This window comes from Rhinolophus ferrumequinum, chromosome 21 (genome assembly GCF_004115265.2).
Source record: "Rhinolophus ferrumequinum isolate MPI-CBG mRhiFer1 chromosome 21, mRhiFer1_v1.p, whole genome shotgun sequence".
Classification (NCBI taxonomy): Eukaryota; Metazoa; Chordata; class Mammalia; order Chiroptera; family Rhinolophidae; genus Rhinolophus; species Rhinolophus ferrumequinum.
The window spans coordinates 12,518,632-12,534,484 of NC_046304.1; the positions used below are offsets into that span (position 1 = coordinate 12,518,632).

General features: G+C 48.7%; 3 protein-coding genes across 3 annotated transcripts; 2 read left to right on the forward strand and 1 right to left on the reverse strand.

Annotated features, from left to right (window-relative positions):
• The first annotated feature begins 466 nt into the window (after positions 1–466).
• On the forward strand, positions 467–6,593 carry TM4SF5 (transmembrane 4 L six family member 5). The gene is made up of 5 exons (XM_033091688.1): positions 467–719; positions 5,414–5,494; positions 5,862–5,998; positions 6,230–6,413; positions 6,496–6,593. The coding sequence occupies exons 1-5, from the start codon at positions 543–545 to the stop codon at positions 6,508–6,510; spliced, it is 594 nt and encodes a 197-aa protein (XP_032947579.1). The 5' UTR covers positions 467–542; the 3' UTR covers positions 6,511–6,593.
• Positions 6,594–7,428: 835 nt separating this feature from the next.
• On the reverse strand, positions 7,429–9,654 carry VMO1 (vitelline membrane outer layer 1 homolog). The gene is made up of 3 exons (XM_033091179.1): positions 8,312–9,654; positions 8,088–8,203; positions 7,429–7,800 (listed from the first exon to the last, which is right to left on the reverse strand). The coding sequence occupies exons 1-3, from the start codon at positions 8,492–8,494 to the stop codon at positions 7,503–7,505; spliced, it is 597 nt and encodes a 198-aa protein (XP_032947070.1). The 5' UTR covers positions 8,495–9,654; the 3' UTR covers positions 7,429–7,502.
• Positions 9,655–10,254: 600 nt separating this feature from the next.
• GLTPD2 (glycolipid transfer protein domain containing 2) lies at positions 10,255–12,080 on the forward strand. Its single transcript, XM_033091180.1, is given in 4 exon segments — positions 10,255–10,398; positions 10,401–10,555; positions 10,812–10,978; positions 11,074–12,080. Coding segments are annotated over 4 exon segments (975 nt in total). The 5' UTR covers positions 10,255–10,283; the 3' UTR covers positions 11,612–12,080.
• Positions 12,081–15,853: the final 3,773 nt, after the last annotated feature.

Sequence of the window (15,853 nt, forward strand, 5' to 3'; positions counted from 1 at the left end):
TCTTAATTTCTTTCCAGAAGGAGCCCTCCCTGTGGGACTAATAGAAATGATGAGGTGACCATATATCTGCTTAGTGCCTCCCAGTTTACAAAGTCCTTTCACATTGTCCCATTTAATCCTCACAACCAGCCCATAAGCCCGGTGGCATCACTCTACCCTTGATGCAGACGAGGCAACTGAGACTTAAAGACGTTAAGGGGTTTGACTAAGTCACAGAGCAGGTAAGTAGCAAACGGAGGGGCTGTGGAGAAGTGTGTGCACAAAAAGAGGAAAAGCACGCTGAGTGCCTTCCCCTGTGTTCGACTCCCCCACCTCTTGCACCACATCCTCCCCTTCCCCTCACCTCACAGGAAGCAGCCCTTCCACCTCCACCTCCTCTTTGCATGTGTCTCCGGCCTCTCTCTCTTATTATCTGATTTTGCCAGTGCAGTTTCCACCACACCTCTTCCCCGACCTTTGCTCCTTGCTCCAGGCTTGTTTTCCTTTTGACTGGGTAGCCTCGGGCTCACTCCCTCACTGCCTGTTCTTCCCAACCGCTCACCATGTGCACAGGAAAGTGTGCCCGCTTCGTAGGGCTTTCCCTCATCTCTCTCTCCCTGGTCTGCATCGTGGCCAATGCCCTCCTGCTGGTGCCTAATGGGAAGACGACCTGGACCAACCTCGACCAACTCAGCTTGCAAGTCATGCTCCTGGCTGGCTTCATTGGCGGGGGTCTGATGGTGAGAAGACTGGGGAGGGAGCACAGCAGAAGGCTGGATGTTACTCTAGGGAATTCCAAACAAGAGGGAGTGGGAGAGAGGGAAAAGGACGGCTCCCTGGGGAGGGATGGCAGTAGCATAGTGGGGACCTGGAGCCTTCTCAATCTGCTCCCAAACACTGAGCACTTTGTAAAGGTCTTGAAGGAGCCCCAGGGTCCTGAATGTCTAAGGGGAACAAAAAGACAGGGAGCCTCACTGCTCTAAGCAGCTTCTCTTCTGGGAAAGGGCCTATGTCCTACTTGCCCCTCCCCTTCCCCACTGCTGAGCACATGCTGGGAACACCTCAATACAATGGTTGAGGCAGAAGGAGCAGATGGTTGTGTGGGAGTTTATCAGGGCAAGCTAATAATGGACATAGAGAGGGAGGGGTGCAGTGACAATGTCTGGAGACAGGGAGCAATGTCACTGATCAGTCATTCTACCTCTCAGCTGGGTGTCACCCTCTCTGGCTTCCATGTCTCTTCACTCTCAACCCACATTTCTGGATGCCCCCTCTGGGCTCGGGGCTAAGGATAAACTCAGAACCTAGGTCAGTATGGTGGAGAAGGTGCCCTCACATTCTTCCTGGAGACTAGAGTCTGTCAGGAAAAGTGGAGAAAGGGGAGACAGAGATTTCCGGGACTTCCTAACCCCCATCCTCCAACTTCCTCCACATTTAGAGGAACTTTTGTTTTAAGGTAGTTTAAGTCTTCATTGGATGAAGACCAAAGATCTACCCAGCACAGTCCCACACTTCTCAGGATAGTTGACTAATGAAATTCTCCGGGAGAGGTCTCCCCTTCATCTCTTTCATAGGTCCCACTTCTTCTCCTTTATCCAACATTCTCTGCTTACCCTCTGGGGTCTTTTCTCCTATTCTCCCTCCTACATAGATTAATGGCTGTTGGACTCTACTCCACCCCTCTGATCTCAACTCTCTCTAAGGTGTCACATTCTTCGCAGGGCTACACACTCACCCAGTGTCACGTCTCACCCTCCTCCACCCTAAACTACCTCCCCCTCCCCACAATCATGCTTCAGGGGAGATCCCAGAGGATACCCTCCCAATATGCTCAGTCCCAGCTGCCTTCCTCCCACATCCATACCCTGAGCCACTCTTGAGGTCTTCTCCAATGTATTCACGTAGTCTGTGCTGTGCCACAGGACACAGGCGTAGACCCTGCTCTCCCTGAAGCTGGTGTTCCCACTGGGGAGACACACCGTATCAAGGAAGGAAGAATGTAAGCCCCATTACGTTAGGTACATTACATTACCCTGGCTGCTGTGTGCCAGGTGCCAAGACCGGTGCCTTGCACTTAAGAGGCACTCAATTAATAGTCAGTGAATGAACAAAGTAAATACACGAGCAAGATGAATTCAGATAGGAGTAGGTATCATCAAGAAAACAAAGCAGGGTGCTGTCATAGAGAGCTCCTAGGGCAAGGTTAGGGGTCACTTCTTGTAGTGTTTTCAAAGAAGGACTCAATGGTGATGTCTGAACTGAGACCCAAAAGACGAAAGAAAGAAAAAAAGAAAGAAAGAAAGAAAGAAAGAAAGAAAGAAAGAAAGAAAGAAAGAAAGAAAGAAAGAAAGAAAGAAAGAAAGAAAGAAAGAAAGAAAGAGGGAGGGAGGGAGGGAAGAAAGAAAGAATGAAAGATCAGCATTGCAGACAGGGGGACTGACAGGTATAAAGCCTAAGGCAGGAACAGGCTGACACAGCTGAGAATTGGCTAGGCAGCCAGTGCAGCTGAGGTTTAATGAGACAAGATCTGGGGCAGGCAGAGGCCAGAGCATGTACACTCTTGAAAGCCACAGTGGGGAATCTATACTTACTGTAAGTGAAACAGAAACCGATTGAAGGACTTGTTACCCTTTTTTTTGGGGGGGGGGGAGGGGAACAGGACTTTATTGGGGAACAGTGTGTACTTCCAGGCCTGTTTTCCAAGTCAAGTTGTTGTCCTTTCAGTCTTAGTTGTGTCGAGCACAGCTCAGCTCCAGGTCCAGTTGCCGTTGCTAGTTGCAGGGGGCACAGCCCACCATCCCTTGAAGGAGTCTAACCGGCAACCTTGTGGTTGAGAGCCCACTGGCCCATGTGGGAATCAAACCGGCAGCCTTCGGAGTTAGGAGCACGGAGCTCTAACCGCCTGAGCCACCGGCCGGCCCGTTACCCTTTTTTTTTCTTTTTTTTTTTTTTTAACTTCTTAAACATTTTTTTTGAACTTTTATTTAAGTCATACAGACAAATGACCAGATCCTTAGTATACAGCTCAGTGAATTTTTACAAAGTGAACACACCCACATACTCAGCACCCAGATTAAGATACAGGTCATTACCAAAATCCCAGATGTACCTCCCAACAGGCACTACCCCCTCACACACCGACAAGGGTCCTCACTATCCTGACTTCTACCCCATGGATAAGCACTTTATATAAATGGAATCAGACAGTATTTGCATTTTTGAGTCTGGCTTTTTGAGCTTAACATGTTTGTGAGGTTCATCGTATTATTACATATAGTTGTAGTTTATTACTTTTTATACATTCCATTGTGTGCATATACCACAATTTATTTAAACATTCTACTGTTGATGGACATTTGGATAGTTCCTAACTTGGGTTTATCACAAATAACGCTGCCATAAACATTCCTGTAAATGTGTTTAGGTGATTGTGTTTGTATTTCTGTTGGACATATACCTAGGAGTAAAGCTGCTCTGCTGATTCTTAAGATGTGCACATATTCAGTGCTACTAGATATTACCAAAGAGTTTTCTGAAGCTTTTATACTAATTTTATTCCCATCAGCAAAGTATAAAGAGTTCTAGTCACTCCATACCCTAATGGATTTACAAAGATTGCTCTGGCTGCTATGTGGAAAATGGACTGTAAGAAATCAGCAGTGGATACAGAAAGAGCAGATTAAGATCACGCAGTTGTCCAGGAGAGATGTAGTGGCTTGGACTAGGCCAGTGGCCATGGAGATGGAGAAAAGTAAGCAGATTTGAGCTATAAACTCAGTGTTTCTTCCTGCATTTACCATTACCCTTCTCTTTTCGTTAAGATGAATAGATAGAGAGCAAGAAAAAGAAACTCAGATAACAAAAGGAAACAAACACTTTGACTAAAAAAAGTTTTAAAAATCTCAACTATGTAGGTCATTCAAAATTGAGAAATCCAAAAGGCAATTCTAGGTATCTTTTGATCCAGGAGCTTCCCAGTAAGTGACCTAACCAAAGAGGCTAAGCCAGAGGGTCGGAACTGGCCCTAGACTTGTCATGAGACATGGAAGAGGGGAGAGTATCTGATGAAAAGTCCATTCAACTCTGCAGCTGTTTCTGTGAGGTTGCTGTGGGTGATATAACAGAACTAAAACACTCAGCCCCTCCCCTGGAAAAGAACAAAACATTGCTTTGTGTAGTGTAGGCCAGACAGGGTACACAAAGAGGCAAAGATCAAGACAGCTGTGGAATGCCAGACATGGGAGATAGGCAGAGAACCTTGCCTGGTACAACGAAGATAAGGCTGGAGCTAAAGTGAGGAGCCTCCAATGCCTTCCCAGAGTTGAGTCTTGATGGGCTACTCTTTGAGGAGACCCTAAAGGATGTGAGCAGACAAAGACCAGTTGAAAATTAAGTTTAATCTGAGCGGTGGTATGTAGGATGGAATGTGGGGTGGCATGGGGCAAGAGATATGGGAATCCAGTAGGGAGGCTGAGAACATCCTCACGGGAGGTGATTAGGGAAAAAGAAAAGACTGACAGATTCAACAGCCATTGAAGAAAAAGTTAAGAGGACTTGAGGTCTGGCTGGGGGTGTGGAGGATTCAACTTTTGCAGCCTGGGTGACCTGGAGAATATCTCCACTGATGGAGACAAGTCAAAGGAAAATGAATTTGAGGAATAAACTGTGAGGTCAGTATGAAGCTAGCTGAATTTGAGCTAAAATCAAGACATTCAAATGAACATGTACTTTGGGCAGTTAGATTTTAATTTGGAGGCATGATGTAGGAGGCAGAGGGAATGCTGATGTCCTGGGAGGGGATGGGCTCTGTGAGGAAGGCCACAGGGAGAAAGACAAATAGGTCCAGGGCTGAATCCTGGAGATTCTTGCACTCCCCATCAGTGCCTCCACTCAGATTCTCTTCCACCCTCCACGCACTCCAACACCACTATTCCTTCCTGAGGGAATTTATAGTTACTGAGCATTTACTTTGAGCCAGTCTTGACATCAAGCCAACTTGTCATTTCATTAAATCATGAGAACAGCCCTGTGAGGTAGGTCTTGCAGACCCATTTTACAGAGGACAAAACTGAGACCCAGAGTGATAAATCAATTCATGAAGTGTGAAGTGAGCACAGGGTTGACATTAAATCCAGGCCTCCGGACCCATGTTCAATTGGGCACCTACCATGTGCCACGAGTTATGGGGAATATAAAGATACTGGGCCCTACCCTCCTGGAGGCTACACTCTGGACAGCAATAAGTTCGTTACATAAATAATGATAAATTAAGATAGAGACTGACAGTGCTCCAGGGAAAATACAGATAAGGTCTTCCTGCAGTGCAAAGGGCTGAGGTCATCACAGTCCGGTTCCAGGAGGAGGTAAGCACTGGTGCAAGCACGTCTTGCAGATCTGGGGTGTACTCGCTATCACACTGACTCTTGTTCCACAGGTACTGTGCCCGGGAATTTCAGCCGTTCGGGCAGGGGGCAAGGGCTGTTGCGGTGCAGGCTGCTGTGGAAATCGCTGCAGGGTAAGACCCAAATGAAGGCGGAATTCAGGATCAGCCTTTGAACAGATCTTCGAAGAGCCACGGCCTCCACTACAGAATTCCTAACTACATGAGCTCCTCTACAGAGTCCCAGGATCCATCCCACCCCACTCCACCCCGTCTCCCCCAATCTCGGCCTCAGTGGGCCTGACCAGCGGGGACTACAACCCCCAGGAACCTCTGCAGCCACCGGCTCTTAGGGTTAGCCTAACTCCAAGCCGCGGAGTTTGATGGGAAATGCATTTAAACACGACTAGAGAAGAGCATGGTAACTGAGGGGCGGAGCTAGGCGCGGCTAACCCACGCTTGGGAAAGGGTGGTCCTAATTGCTCTCCTACTCTGCATGCAGATGCTGAGGTCGATCTTCTCCTCGGCGTTTGGGTTGCTTGGTGCCTTGTATTGCCTCTCAGTATCAGGAGCTGGGCTCCGAATTGGACCCAAATGCTTGAAGGACGACAAGTGGGACTACCACTTCAAAGAGACCTCGTAAGGCTTGCCCTGTATTCGCGCCCTCCCTACCCCGTTCTGTGCCTCTCCTCACCTACCTTTCCCACGTGGACTCGGAAACCTGGGCAGGACTTGCCTTCCAGAGATCTTCCTCCACGTGGGCCAAAGTAGCCCTTTGCAAATCCCGTCGGCCCGTGCGAGGGAAAGGGACCCCGAAGTGGGGCTCTCCCAGTGACTACCTTCTCTCATGTGATCCTGCCCCACCCACAGAGGCTCTTACTTGCTCAACCGAACCCTGTGGAGTTTGTGCGAGGAGCCGCCTAATGTGGTCTCTTGGAATGTGACGCTCTTCTCACTGCTGGTGGCCGCCTCGTGCTTGGAGATCCTGCTGTGTGGGGTGCAGGTGGTGAACGCTTCCATTGGTGTATTCTGTGGTGACTGCAGGAAGAAGCAGGTGGGCTGGCGTGGGGAGGGGAGGAGCTGTAGAGGGAACCTACTTGCTCCCGGGCTGCGCCCTCACGGTCTCTTTTCCGCAGGGCGCCCCTCACTGAGGCTCCACTGACCGCCCCGCCGGCTCCTGGACAGCCACCTGGACCCCCTCCCGGACCCTGGAATAAACTCTTTTCAGCTCTCATGAGTGTCTCAGATTGTGGCCTATGCGACGAAGTGTCTGAAGACCTCCAGATACACCGGGGTTTGGGGCTCTTCTGTTTGGGGCCCCTGCACCCCGCTTGTTACTTGCTTAACAAATAGTTATTGAGCTGTTAGTGTGCGCTGGAAATGAAATACAGTAGTTAACAAGACAGGCAAATTCTATGCTCTCAAAGAATTTAACATTCCAGGAGTGGAAGATGGGCGATTTTTAAGAGGCAATACAATACATTACTTCAATTGGTGATACGCACTTTTAAAAAAAAACCATGTAAAAAAAAACCTTGTAGATAATGGGATAGATACTGACTGATGGAGGGACTTTTTAAAATAAGTCCGAGAAAGTGAAATTGGAGCTGAAATCTGGTGGATGAACTAACCATTACAGCAAGGACAAATCCTAAATGGGAATCAGCATATAGAAAAGCCACTGTTTTGAGTTTTGCAGAGTGTGTGAGGGTGAGGGTGGGGGATGGGGGAGGAGATTATGGACAAGACACGTTAGCCAATTAAGCTCCAGAAAATGAAGCCTGAAGGTTTTATAACCTGTCACCTCCTAATTCAGCAGAAGTTTCTTAATCTGAGGTGGGTCAGAGTGGGGATGGTGTGCCTGCAGACGCCCTCAGGAAGCCAGGGACTTCCTTCACTTGTAGGCAAAATTGTGTTTAAGAGTTTTTCTGGACTATGAGTCGGTAACTTTCAGTGGAGACCTGCCATGGACTCCTGAGACCAAACCTGAATTTCAGCTTGGCCCAATGCTAGGTTAGGAGGAAGACAAGGAAATGCAGTTTTCTACCCCTAAAATAAGTGAGACCAAAGCCAAGACGGAGAAGCTTTAATAGCTGAGGGTGGGACCAGCCTGAGGTGGGGCCGGGGAGAGGACAGCGAAGGGTCAACTGCTGCAGCAGAAAAAACGCACATCATTAACTGCGGTGTCATCGCGGAGACCTCTAGGCTGCTCGATCTTGATCTGCAAACCGCACAGGCCTTTAGAACACGGCTCACTCCAGTTTCCAAACTCTCCCCAGGCCAGGCCAGGCCCCTCTAGCTCTGTGCCATCAGAGCAGCGGAAGCGCACATTGTTCGCAGCCGTGTTGTCCCCAGGGGTCATGGGTGCCTCCACACGAAGCGAGAAAGCCACGAGGAAGCCTCCGTCGGGACACCACAGCGGCTCGCTCCACGCGCCCCACCTACGAGGGAAGGGGAAACGCGCTGGCTCTGCGGGCGCCCCCTATCCACCTCCAGCCTGACCTAGCTCTTAGGACTTTCCAGCCAGATGCTACAAGACCCGAGTGGGTTGGGTGTAGTCACCTGACATCCACCGAGGTGCGGAGGGGGAGGTCTTCCACCTACCGTACTCCCCAGGTCTAAACTGCCCCACAGCTCTGGAGGGACCTGCTAGCTGAGAGTGGGTGTGTGTAACAGAAGGTAAGGGGCATACCCCCACCCTAAGGGATCCTTGGCCCCTGCCCCCCACCTTCCAGACTGAGACTCCACCACACGAGTGTTGAGTTCCGCATGCCCCCGCGCGCAGTGCAGCCGGATCCCGTTCATTGCCGTGTCGTCTCCAGAAATGCCTTGTGGGGGCTCCACCTGGGCAGCGAGGATAGGAGGGGTAAGGACAAGTTAGAAGACTACCATCCTCCGTTCTGGGGTCTTGAGCATCTCCGTCCCCTTTGAGACCTAGGTCTGAGCTCTCACCTTGAGCGAGAACCCGCTGGAGAAGAATCCGTCGGGACACATCTCGGGCCAGGCCCAGTCGCCCCAGGGGCCCCCGTTCGTCACCTCGATGACTGACGTGTGGCCACTCAACTCATCTGCTTGTGCGTGTCCGAAGCACGTAGCCCACAACAGCAGCAGTTTGGCTCCCGCACCCCGCTCCATCCCTCAGTCTCTGAGCCCTGGCCCCTTAAAGAGGTTTATACCACTTCTTCCCCTAGGAGGGCTCCGATTGCGGAAGGGCCACCCAGATTAAGTGAAACCAAATACTAATCCGCTCCCGGAACTCTGCAGACTGTACTCTCTTCTCTGGGAGACAGGCTTCCAGTGCCAGGGGAGGAGGCAACCGACAAGAGGGAACCGACAAGTTGAAATCTCCAGCACCTACTGAATGTGTACTATAGGCCACAAATTGCGGCCAGCATTTTGCAGGCGTGTTTTATTTAAATCCTCACAACGATTTTAGGTGAGAATTACCCTTCCTATTCTGCAGATGAGGGAACTGGGACAAGCGACTTGCCTAAGGTCACAGTCAGCAGGCCTGAGAAATATTCCAACACTGGGAAATGGGAAGCCCAAAGCTAGGGATAGAAGTGATGGCTCTGGAATCCCACCAGACAGGATTGGTCAGGAATAAACTCAGGGACTGCCAGGCTGTGAGGGAGCATCAGAGTGAGAGATGGAGCAAGAATTCATGAACTGGGGGAGCTAGGAAGTGTCTTCTTAGCAATTGGGGCCCTGATTCCTTGAGAATCTGGGATACTCCTCCCCCCCCCCATAAAAGAAAATATATAGAGAGACTGCAACAATTCTATTAAGTTTATGGACAAGGAACTAACAACAGGAGATGCTGTTTCTTTCATTGCATGCCATATCCTTTCCCCAGTGACCACTAGGTGGACTCCTAATTTGCAAAAACCCCAACCAACCAACCAACCAAAACAATGGCTCAAATTTGTCCTGGGGAGAACCACCCCTTCCAGAGGCTGAGGGACAAGGACTGGCTAGGGTTTGGTGAGGGGATGGTGGTCCCAGCAGCAGCCATGGGGGCCGTACTGCCTTTCACAGGTCCCTGATTTGCCTGCCCCTCATACACATTCATTTGTTTATTCAACACGTATTTATTTAGCAATAATGTATTTTGGTCCAGGCAATATTCTAAGTGCTGTAAATAGAGCAGCAACCAGGAAACAAGGCCCCTGTCTTCATCAGAACTCACATTCCAGTGGGGGAAACATGATAAATAAATTCTCCAATGGACGTTGAGCTCTGTGAAGACAGCTTTGTCTTCTTGAGGCCTAATAAAGGTTGGTTTTATAAATGAGGAACCATTTAAAACATTAAACCACAAAAAGGTAAAAGGATAAAGCCTAAAGTATACAATCAAGAGATCATGTATCCAGAGCAACACAAGGTCCCCTGGGGATAGGCTAGAGAATTTAGATGTGGGTGTTCCCTGGATCCCAGGTGCCCTATGCTTGAACTTGATAGGTAAGATTTATGGAGCAATTGTGGTAAGCTTTTCCATTCACAGTGTTTGCACATACATTATCATTTAATCCTTGCAAAGTACCTGTTATTATCTTCAATTTACAGTGGAGGGAACTCGAGCCCAGAGTTAATTTAGGGCCCACACCCGTTGCTCAGTGGGCAAGCTGGGTCTGACCCCGTGGCTCTTCCCAGTCCCTAGGCTGCCTCTTACCACGACCTGGCCTTACAGGGAAGGGAAAAGCAGGGACGTGTCACTGCTACCCAACCTCCCAAATCCTCTTACTCGGGTTTCTCACACCTGGGATGCTGCCCTCTGGGGCAAAGAGCACAGGGGAAGGGGACTTAGTAGGTTAATTATCAACCCTTGCACCTCAGGGCACCACAGGCTTCTTTCCCCTTCCAGAGGCTGAGGGACAGGGACTGGCTAGGGTTTGGTGAGGGGACAGTGGTCCCAGCAGCAGCCATGGGGGTCGCGCTGCCTTCACAGGTCCCGCGGCGCTGGTTCCGCCATGCAATTCTTCTTGCCATCTTTGCGTTGTTGCTTTTTTATCTCTGTGCTTGGAGCCTAAGTGAGTGGCCTCACCTGCTCTGGGAGGAACCCAGGAATCCAGGTCCTTGGGACCTAAGACCCCTCTTCTAGCCCTCACCGCTCCGCCTTGCCTCTCCCCAGGCGCGCTCTCAGGCTGTGGATCCGAGGCACAGTCCTGCATTCCCAAGGGATTGCTGCCTTTACAGGTATGCTCGGGGCAGGGCAGGGACTGGGAGCTCCAGGTGGGACCCTCAACAGGGGGAAATGGAGCCAGGCCGAGACTCTGGTGAAGGGTGGGTTCTCCTTCCTGTATCCCCTCTCCCGCCAGAAGCTGAGAGTACAGCAGGAAGGACACCAGCTAGACCTTAGGAATAATTTCTTCAGAGCCTGACTGGGCTGCTTGGCGAAGGAGGACTAGGGGTTCTGCTCCCGTCCCCTTCCCCTCCTATCTACCCTCTCCAGATCCAGCAACAGTCGGGAACCCTGGAGGCCCCGGAGCGGGAAGAGCCTCAGTGTCTGGGCCCCCAGGGGATGTTGAGCCGCATGATGAAGCCGTTCCACGCCAGTCTGAACCCCCAAGGGGATGTGGAGTTGTCGCAGTACCTGGCGGGATGGAGGGAGCTGATTAGGTGAGTGGTCTCCCTCCCCTAATCTAGCCCCCGCTTCGTGTGCCTCCACAGCTATCTCTCGAACCATCCCACTCTTCCCACCACCAAACACACAGGTTCCTAACTCCCTTTGGCTCCATCTTCGCTTTCGCCACAAGCGAGGCCTTCAGCAAAGTGAAAGACCTCGAGGCTCAGGTGCACGGCCCAGATGCCGCGCATTACACGTCGCTGGTGGGCATGGTGGCGTGGGAACGGAGGGCGGGATTGCTGGAGCGGCCCGGGATCGCCCCTCAAGACTCGGCCAGGTCCTCAGGTTCACGAACGATGCTCTTGCTGCACCGTGCGCTACGCTGGTCCCAGCTCTGCCTCCACCGGGTGGCGACCGGGTCGCGGGGAGGCCCGGACGCCGGCGAGCAGTGCAGCGACGCCTACAACACAGCCCTGGGCCCGCACCACGCCTGGCTGGTCCGTCAGGCCGCCCACCTCGCATTCCTCGCCTTCCCCGGTCGCGGCCGCTTGCTCGAGCTGGCGTGTCCGGGAAGCAGAGAGGCGGAGGCGCGGGCCGCGCTGGCCCGGGCCGCGGGCACCCTGGAGGATGTCTACAACCGGACTCAGGGATTGCTGGCCGAGCGCGGCCTGCTCCAGCTGGCCTGAGGCCAGCAGCCTCTAGGACCGGTTAGGAACCCAACACACTGGGGTAGGGTCAGGGGAGCTCAGGGTTCAGGGTGGAGTCCCCGGCTCCAGCTTCCGGCGCCGGGGGGCGGGGCACCCGCTGTCCCTCCTCTTTGGTGACGCCACTGTCTTCAAAGCCCGCCCCTGGCGGGGTGGGTATTTTTAGACCCTACCTCTATTCGCAGTCTCTGGAAAAAGGGAGGAGCTGTGGGGAATAAAAAGTATTCTTTGGCAGCTGACGATTTAGGGAGTTTTGCGTGATGCCAGCAGGCGTTTAAGGGAAATAGAAAAAAAAAAAAAAATGGATGTGTGAAGATGTGTCATCCCCATTCCCGGCAGCGGAGACTCACGCTCCCCCGTGGGATCTCAACCACTCCTATGGCTTCAGTTGCCAACTACATGCTAAGTCTCCAGCCCAGACCTGTCCCCTGAGGTCCAGCCCCCACAAAGCCAATTCTTTCCTGGACACCTCCACAGACACCGCAAATGCAACACGTCCAACTCGAATCCAACCGCCTCCTCCCAGAACTGCACCTCTTCTTGTGTTCCCTGTCTCTGAATGTACGGCACCCTCTTCTGTCAACTATCCAAGCCTAAAACCAGTGCATCATGCTTCACACCAAGCAGGTGCTCAGCTCAATAATGTATGTTTATTAAATGACTCCTTGGCCACTCCCTCAAGTATAGTAAACATGAAAGACCTTGGCCATTTCATACACAGATAACTCCCAAATTATAACTCCAACACACTTTCCCATATGACTCCAGAACGCTATCTATACACTTCCTTACTCAACATCTCCACTTGGATTTCAACTAGGCAGAGCAAACATAACATGCTGCAAACTGAGCTTCTAATACCTTTTCCTTCCAAAATACTCCCGTCATAGTCTTTGCTATCTTAATGAATGACAACTCCATTCTTCCAGGTCCTTAAGCCAAAAACCTGACTCTTCCTTGTTTCTCTTTCATCGTACCACATCCAAACTGTCAGAATCTGACAATTTACCACCATCTTCACTGCTACCACACTTGTCAAGCCAACTTTATCTAACACCTGAATTATTGCAGTAGCCTCCTGTCTCTCTATTCCATACTTGGCCTCCTACAGTGCATATTCAATAGAGCCAAAATAATCCTTTAAAATGTAGATCATATCATGTCATTCCCTGCTCAAAACCTTCCAATGGCCTCCTATTGGACTCAAATGAAAAAAAAAATTAAATTTAAGCAAGAAATTTTCTGGATCATGTTTGCAGTTGATAATAATGAAAAGCTTCATAAAGGTCCTACCTGATCTGACTGCACTAGCCAAATTGATTTCAATATTCACTGAACATGTCAGGTTTGATCCTGACTCAGGACCTTTGCCTTTGCTCATTCTTCTGTCTAGAATGTTTATTCCCCAAAAAGACCAATAACTTTCCTCCTTCTTTCTTTCTGGTTTTTATTCAGATGTATTCTCAGTGAGACCTTTCCTGATTATTCTTTCAAAATTTCAACACACATACTTCCTATCTTCCATCCTTGCTTTGTTTTTCTTCTTATATTATTCAAACACACTATGTATTATAATTATTTGTTTTGTTTTGTTGTCTCCCCAGTAGATATACGCTCCATGGGGCTAGAAATTTCTATTTTGCTCCCTGATGTATCTTTAGTGCCTCAAAGATGTCTGGTATCTAGTAGATATTCAATAGCTGTTTGTTGAATGAATGTACGAGCACTAAAAATAGTTCAGATGGCTAGAGCCAAAAGTATCACAAAGAAAAGGGGGTGGCACAACAGTGTAAATGTACTTGACGCTATTAATTTGTACACCAAAAATGGTTAAAATGCTAAATTGTATGTTATGTTACTTATATTTTACTAAAATAAAAAAATTTAAAAGAGGAGATGCCTTCTAGTGGACATGTGCATCCATATGTTCATTGCAGCCTGGATGTCCATTGATGGATGAATGGATAAAGAGTAGGTGGTACATATATACAACGGAATATTGCTTGGGCATGGAAGGGAATGGGTTCTTGCCATCTGTGGGGGTATGGATGGACTTGGAGGGTATTGTGCTGAGTGGTGTATGTCAGACTGAGAAAGACAGATGCAGTGTGATTTCGCTTATATGTGGAATCTAACAAGCAAAATAAACAAAACAGAAACAAACAAAAAAAGAAGAGATGAGATTCTGGACAGGTGGACAGGAGCAAGTTCATGAAGGGCCTTATAAACTATGTTACAGAGATGGGATTTTATCTCAAGCATTAATTTGAAGCAGAGAATTATGTGGATCATAGTTTCAATTCAAAAAACCAGCTTCAGTTGCAGTATGTAGAAAAAGTATGGCAGATTCGTAGGAGGACCACTCTACACAATAACAGCAAAATACACATTCTTCTCAGGCCGGATGGCTCAATTGTTCAGAGCATGAGCTGGTTCAATTCCCGCATGGGATGATGCGCTGTGCTTTTGAAAACGGCAACTGGACTTGGAGCTGAGCTGCGCCCTCCACAACTAGATTGAAGGACAATGACTTGGAGCTGATGGGCCCTGGAGAAACACACTGTTCTCCAATATTCTCCAATAAAATAAAATAAAAAATACACATTAGTCTCAAGTGCTCATGTGACATTCTCCAGGATAGATCACATTAGGCCACAAAAAAGTCTCAATAAATTCAAAAAGCCCAAAGTCACAAAACATTCTCCAACTAGGAAAATATTTTGAGGTTAGTGAAAATGAAAACAAAACATACCAAAATTTAGTGATGCAGCATAAGCAGTGCTCAAAGGGACATTTGTAGCTATAAATGCCTATATTAAAAATGAAAAAAGAGGGGGTAGGCCTGGTGGCTCAGGTGGTTGGAGTGCCGTGCTCCTAATGCCAAGGTCTCTGATTCCCACATGAGCTGCTGCTGGCTGCTGTGTGCCGCCATGGGCTACCGTGTGCTGCCGTGAGTGGCCGCCAGCCATCATGAGCAGCGGCTGGCAGCCATCGTTGAGCAGCTGGCAGCCATCGTGAATGGCCGGGAGCCTGTGAGAGCTTCCATGAGCTGCTGTGAGTGGCCGACTGATGACTGGTGACCAATCACCTCGGCCAGGGGGAGCGCAAGACTCATAATACCAGCATGGGCCAGGAAGCTGTGTTGTACACAATTGGAGTGAGAAACAACGGCTTGAACCAAAGTGTGGTGGAGAGGTGGAAGAAAGGGGGAAGAAAAAAAAAAAAGATCTCAAATTAATATCTGAACATTTCACCTTAGAAAATAGAAAAAGAAAAGGAAACCAAACCTAAAGAAAAGTAGAAGGAAGGAGGGGACAGCGGCTGGCTTAGACGGTTAGAGCTCTGTGCTCCTAACACCAAAGGCTGCCCTTTGGATTCCCACATGGGCCAGTGGGCTCTCAACCACAAGGTTGCCAGTTCATTTCCTCAACTCCCGCAAGGGATGGTGGACAGCGCCCCCTGCAACTAGCAACAGCAACTGGACCTGGAGCTGAGCTCCACAACTAAGACTGAAAGGACAACAACTTGATTTGGAAAAAAGTCCTGGAAGTACACACTGTTCCCCAATAAAGTCCTGTTCCCCTTCCCCAATAAAAATCTTTAAAAAAAAAATAGAAGGAAGGAAATAATAAAGATCAGAGTAGAAATAAATGAAATAGAAAATAGAAAACAATAGAGAGAATCAACTAAACCAGAAGTTGGCTCTTTGAAAAGATCAAGAAAATTGACAAACTTAGCTAGACTAACCAAGAAAAAAAAAAGAGAGAGAAGAATTCAAATTACTAAGATCAAGAATGAAAGAGGGACATTATTACTGATGTTACAGAAATAAAAGGGATTATAAAGGAATACTATAAACAAGTGTAGGCCAACAAATTAGATAACCTGAAAGAAATGGACAAATACCTAGAAAGACCAAAATTGACTCAAGAATAAATAGAAAAATCTGACTAGACCTATAACTAAGAGATCGAGTTAGTAATAAAAAAATCTTCCCACAAAGAAAAGCCCAGGACCCAATGTTTTCACTAAATTCTACTAAACGTTTTAAAAAATTAATGCCAATCCTTCACAAACTCTTACAAAAATAAAACAGTGACTACTTCCCTACTCATTCTATGAGGACAGTATTACCCTGATAGCAAAGATATAAAAAACAAAAAGCAACAGCAATAACAAAAAACACAGACCAATATATTGTATGAATGGAAATACAAAAAATCT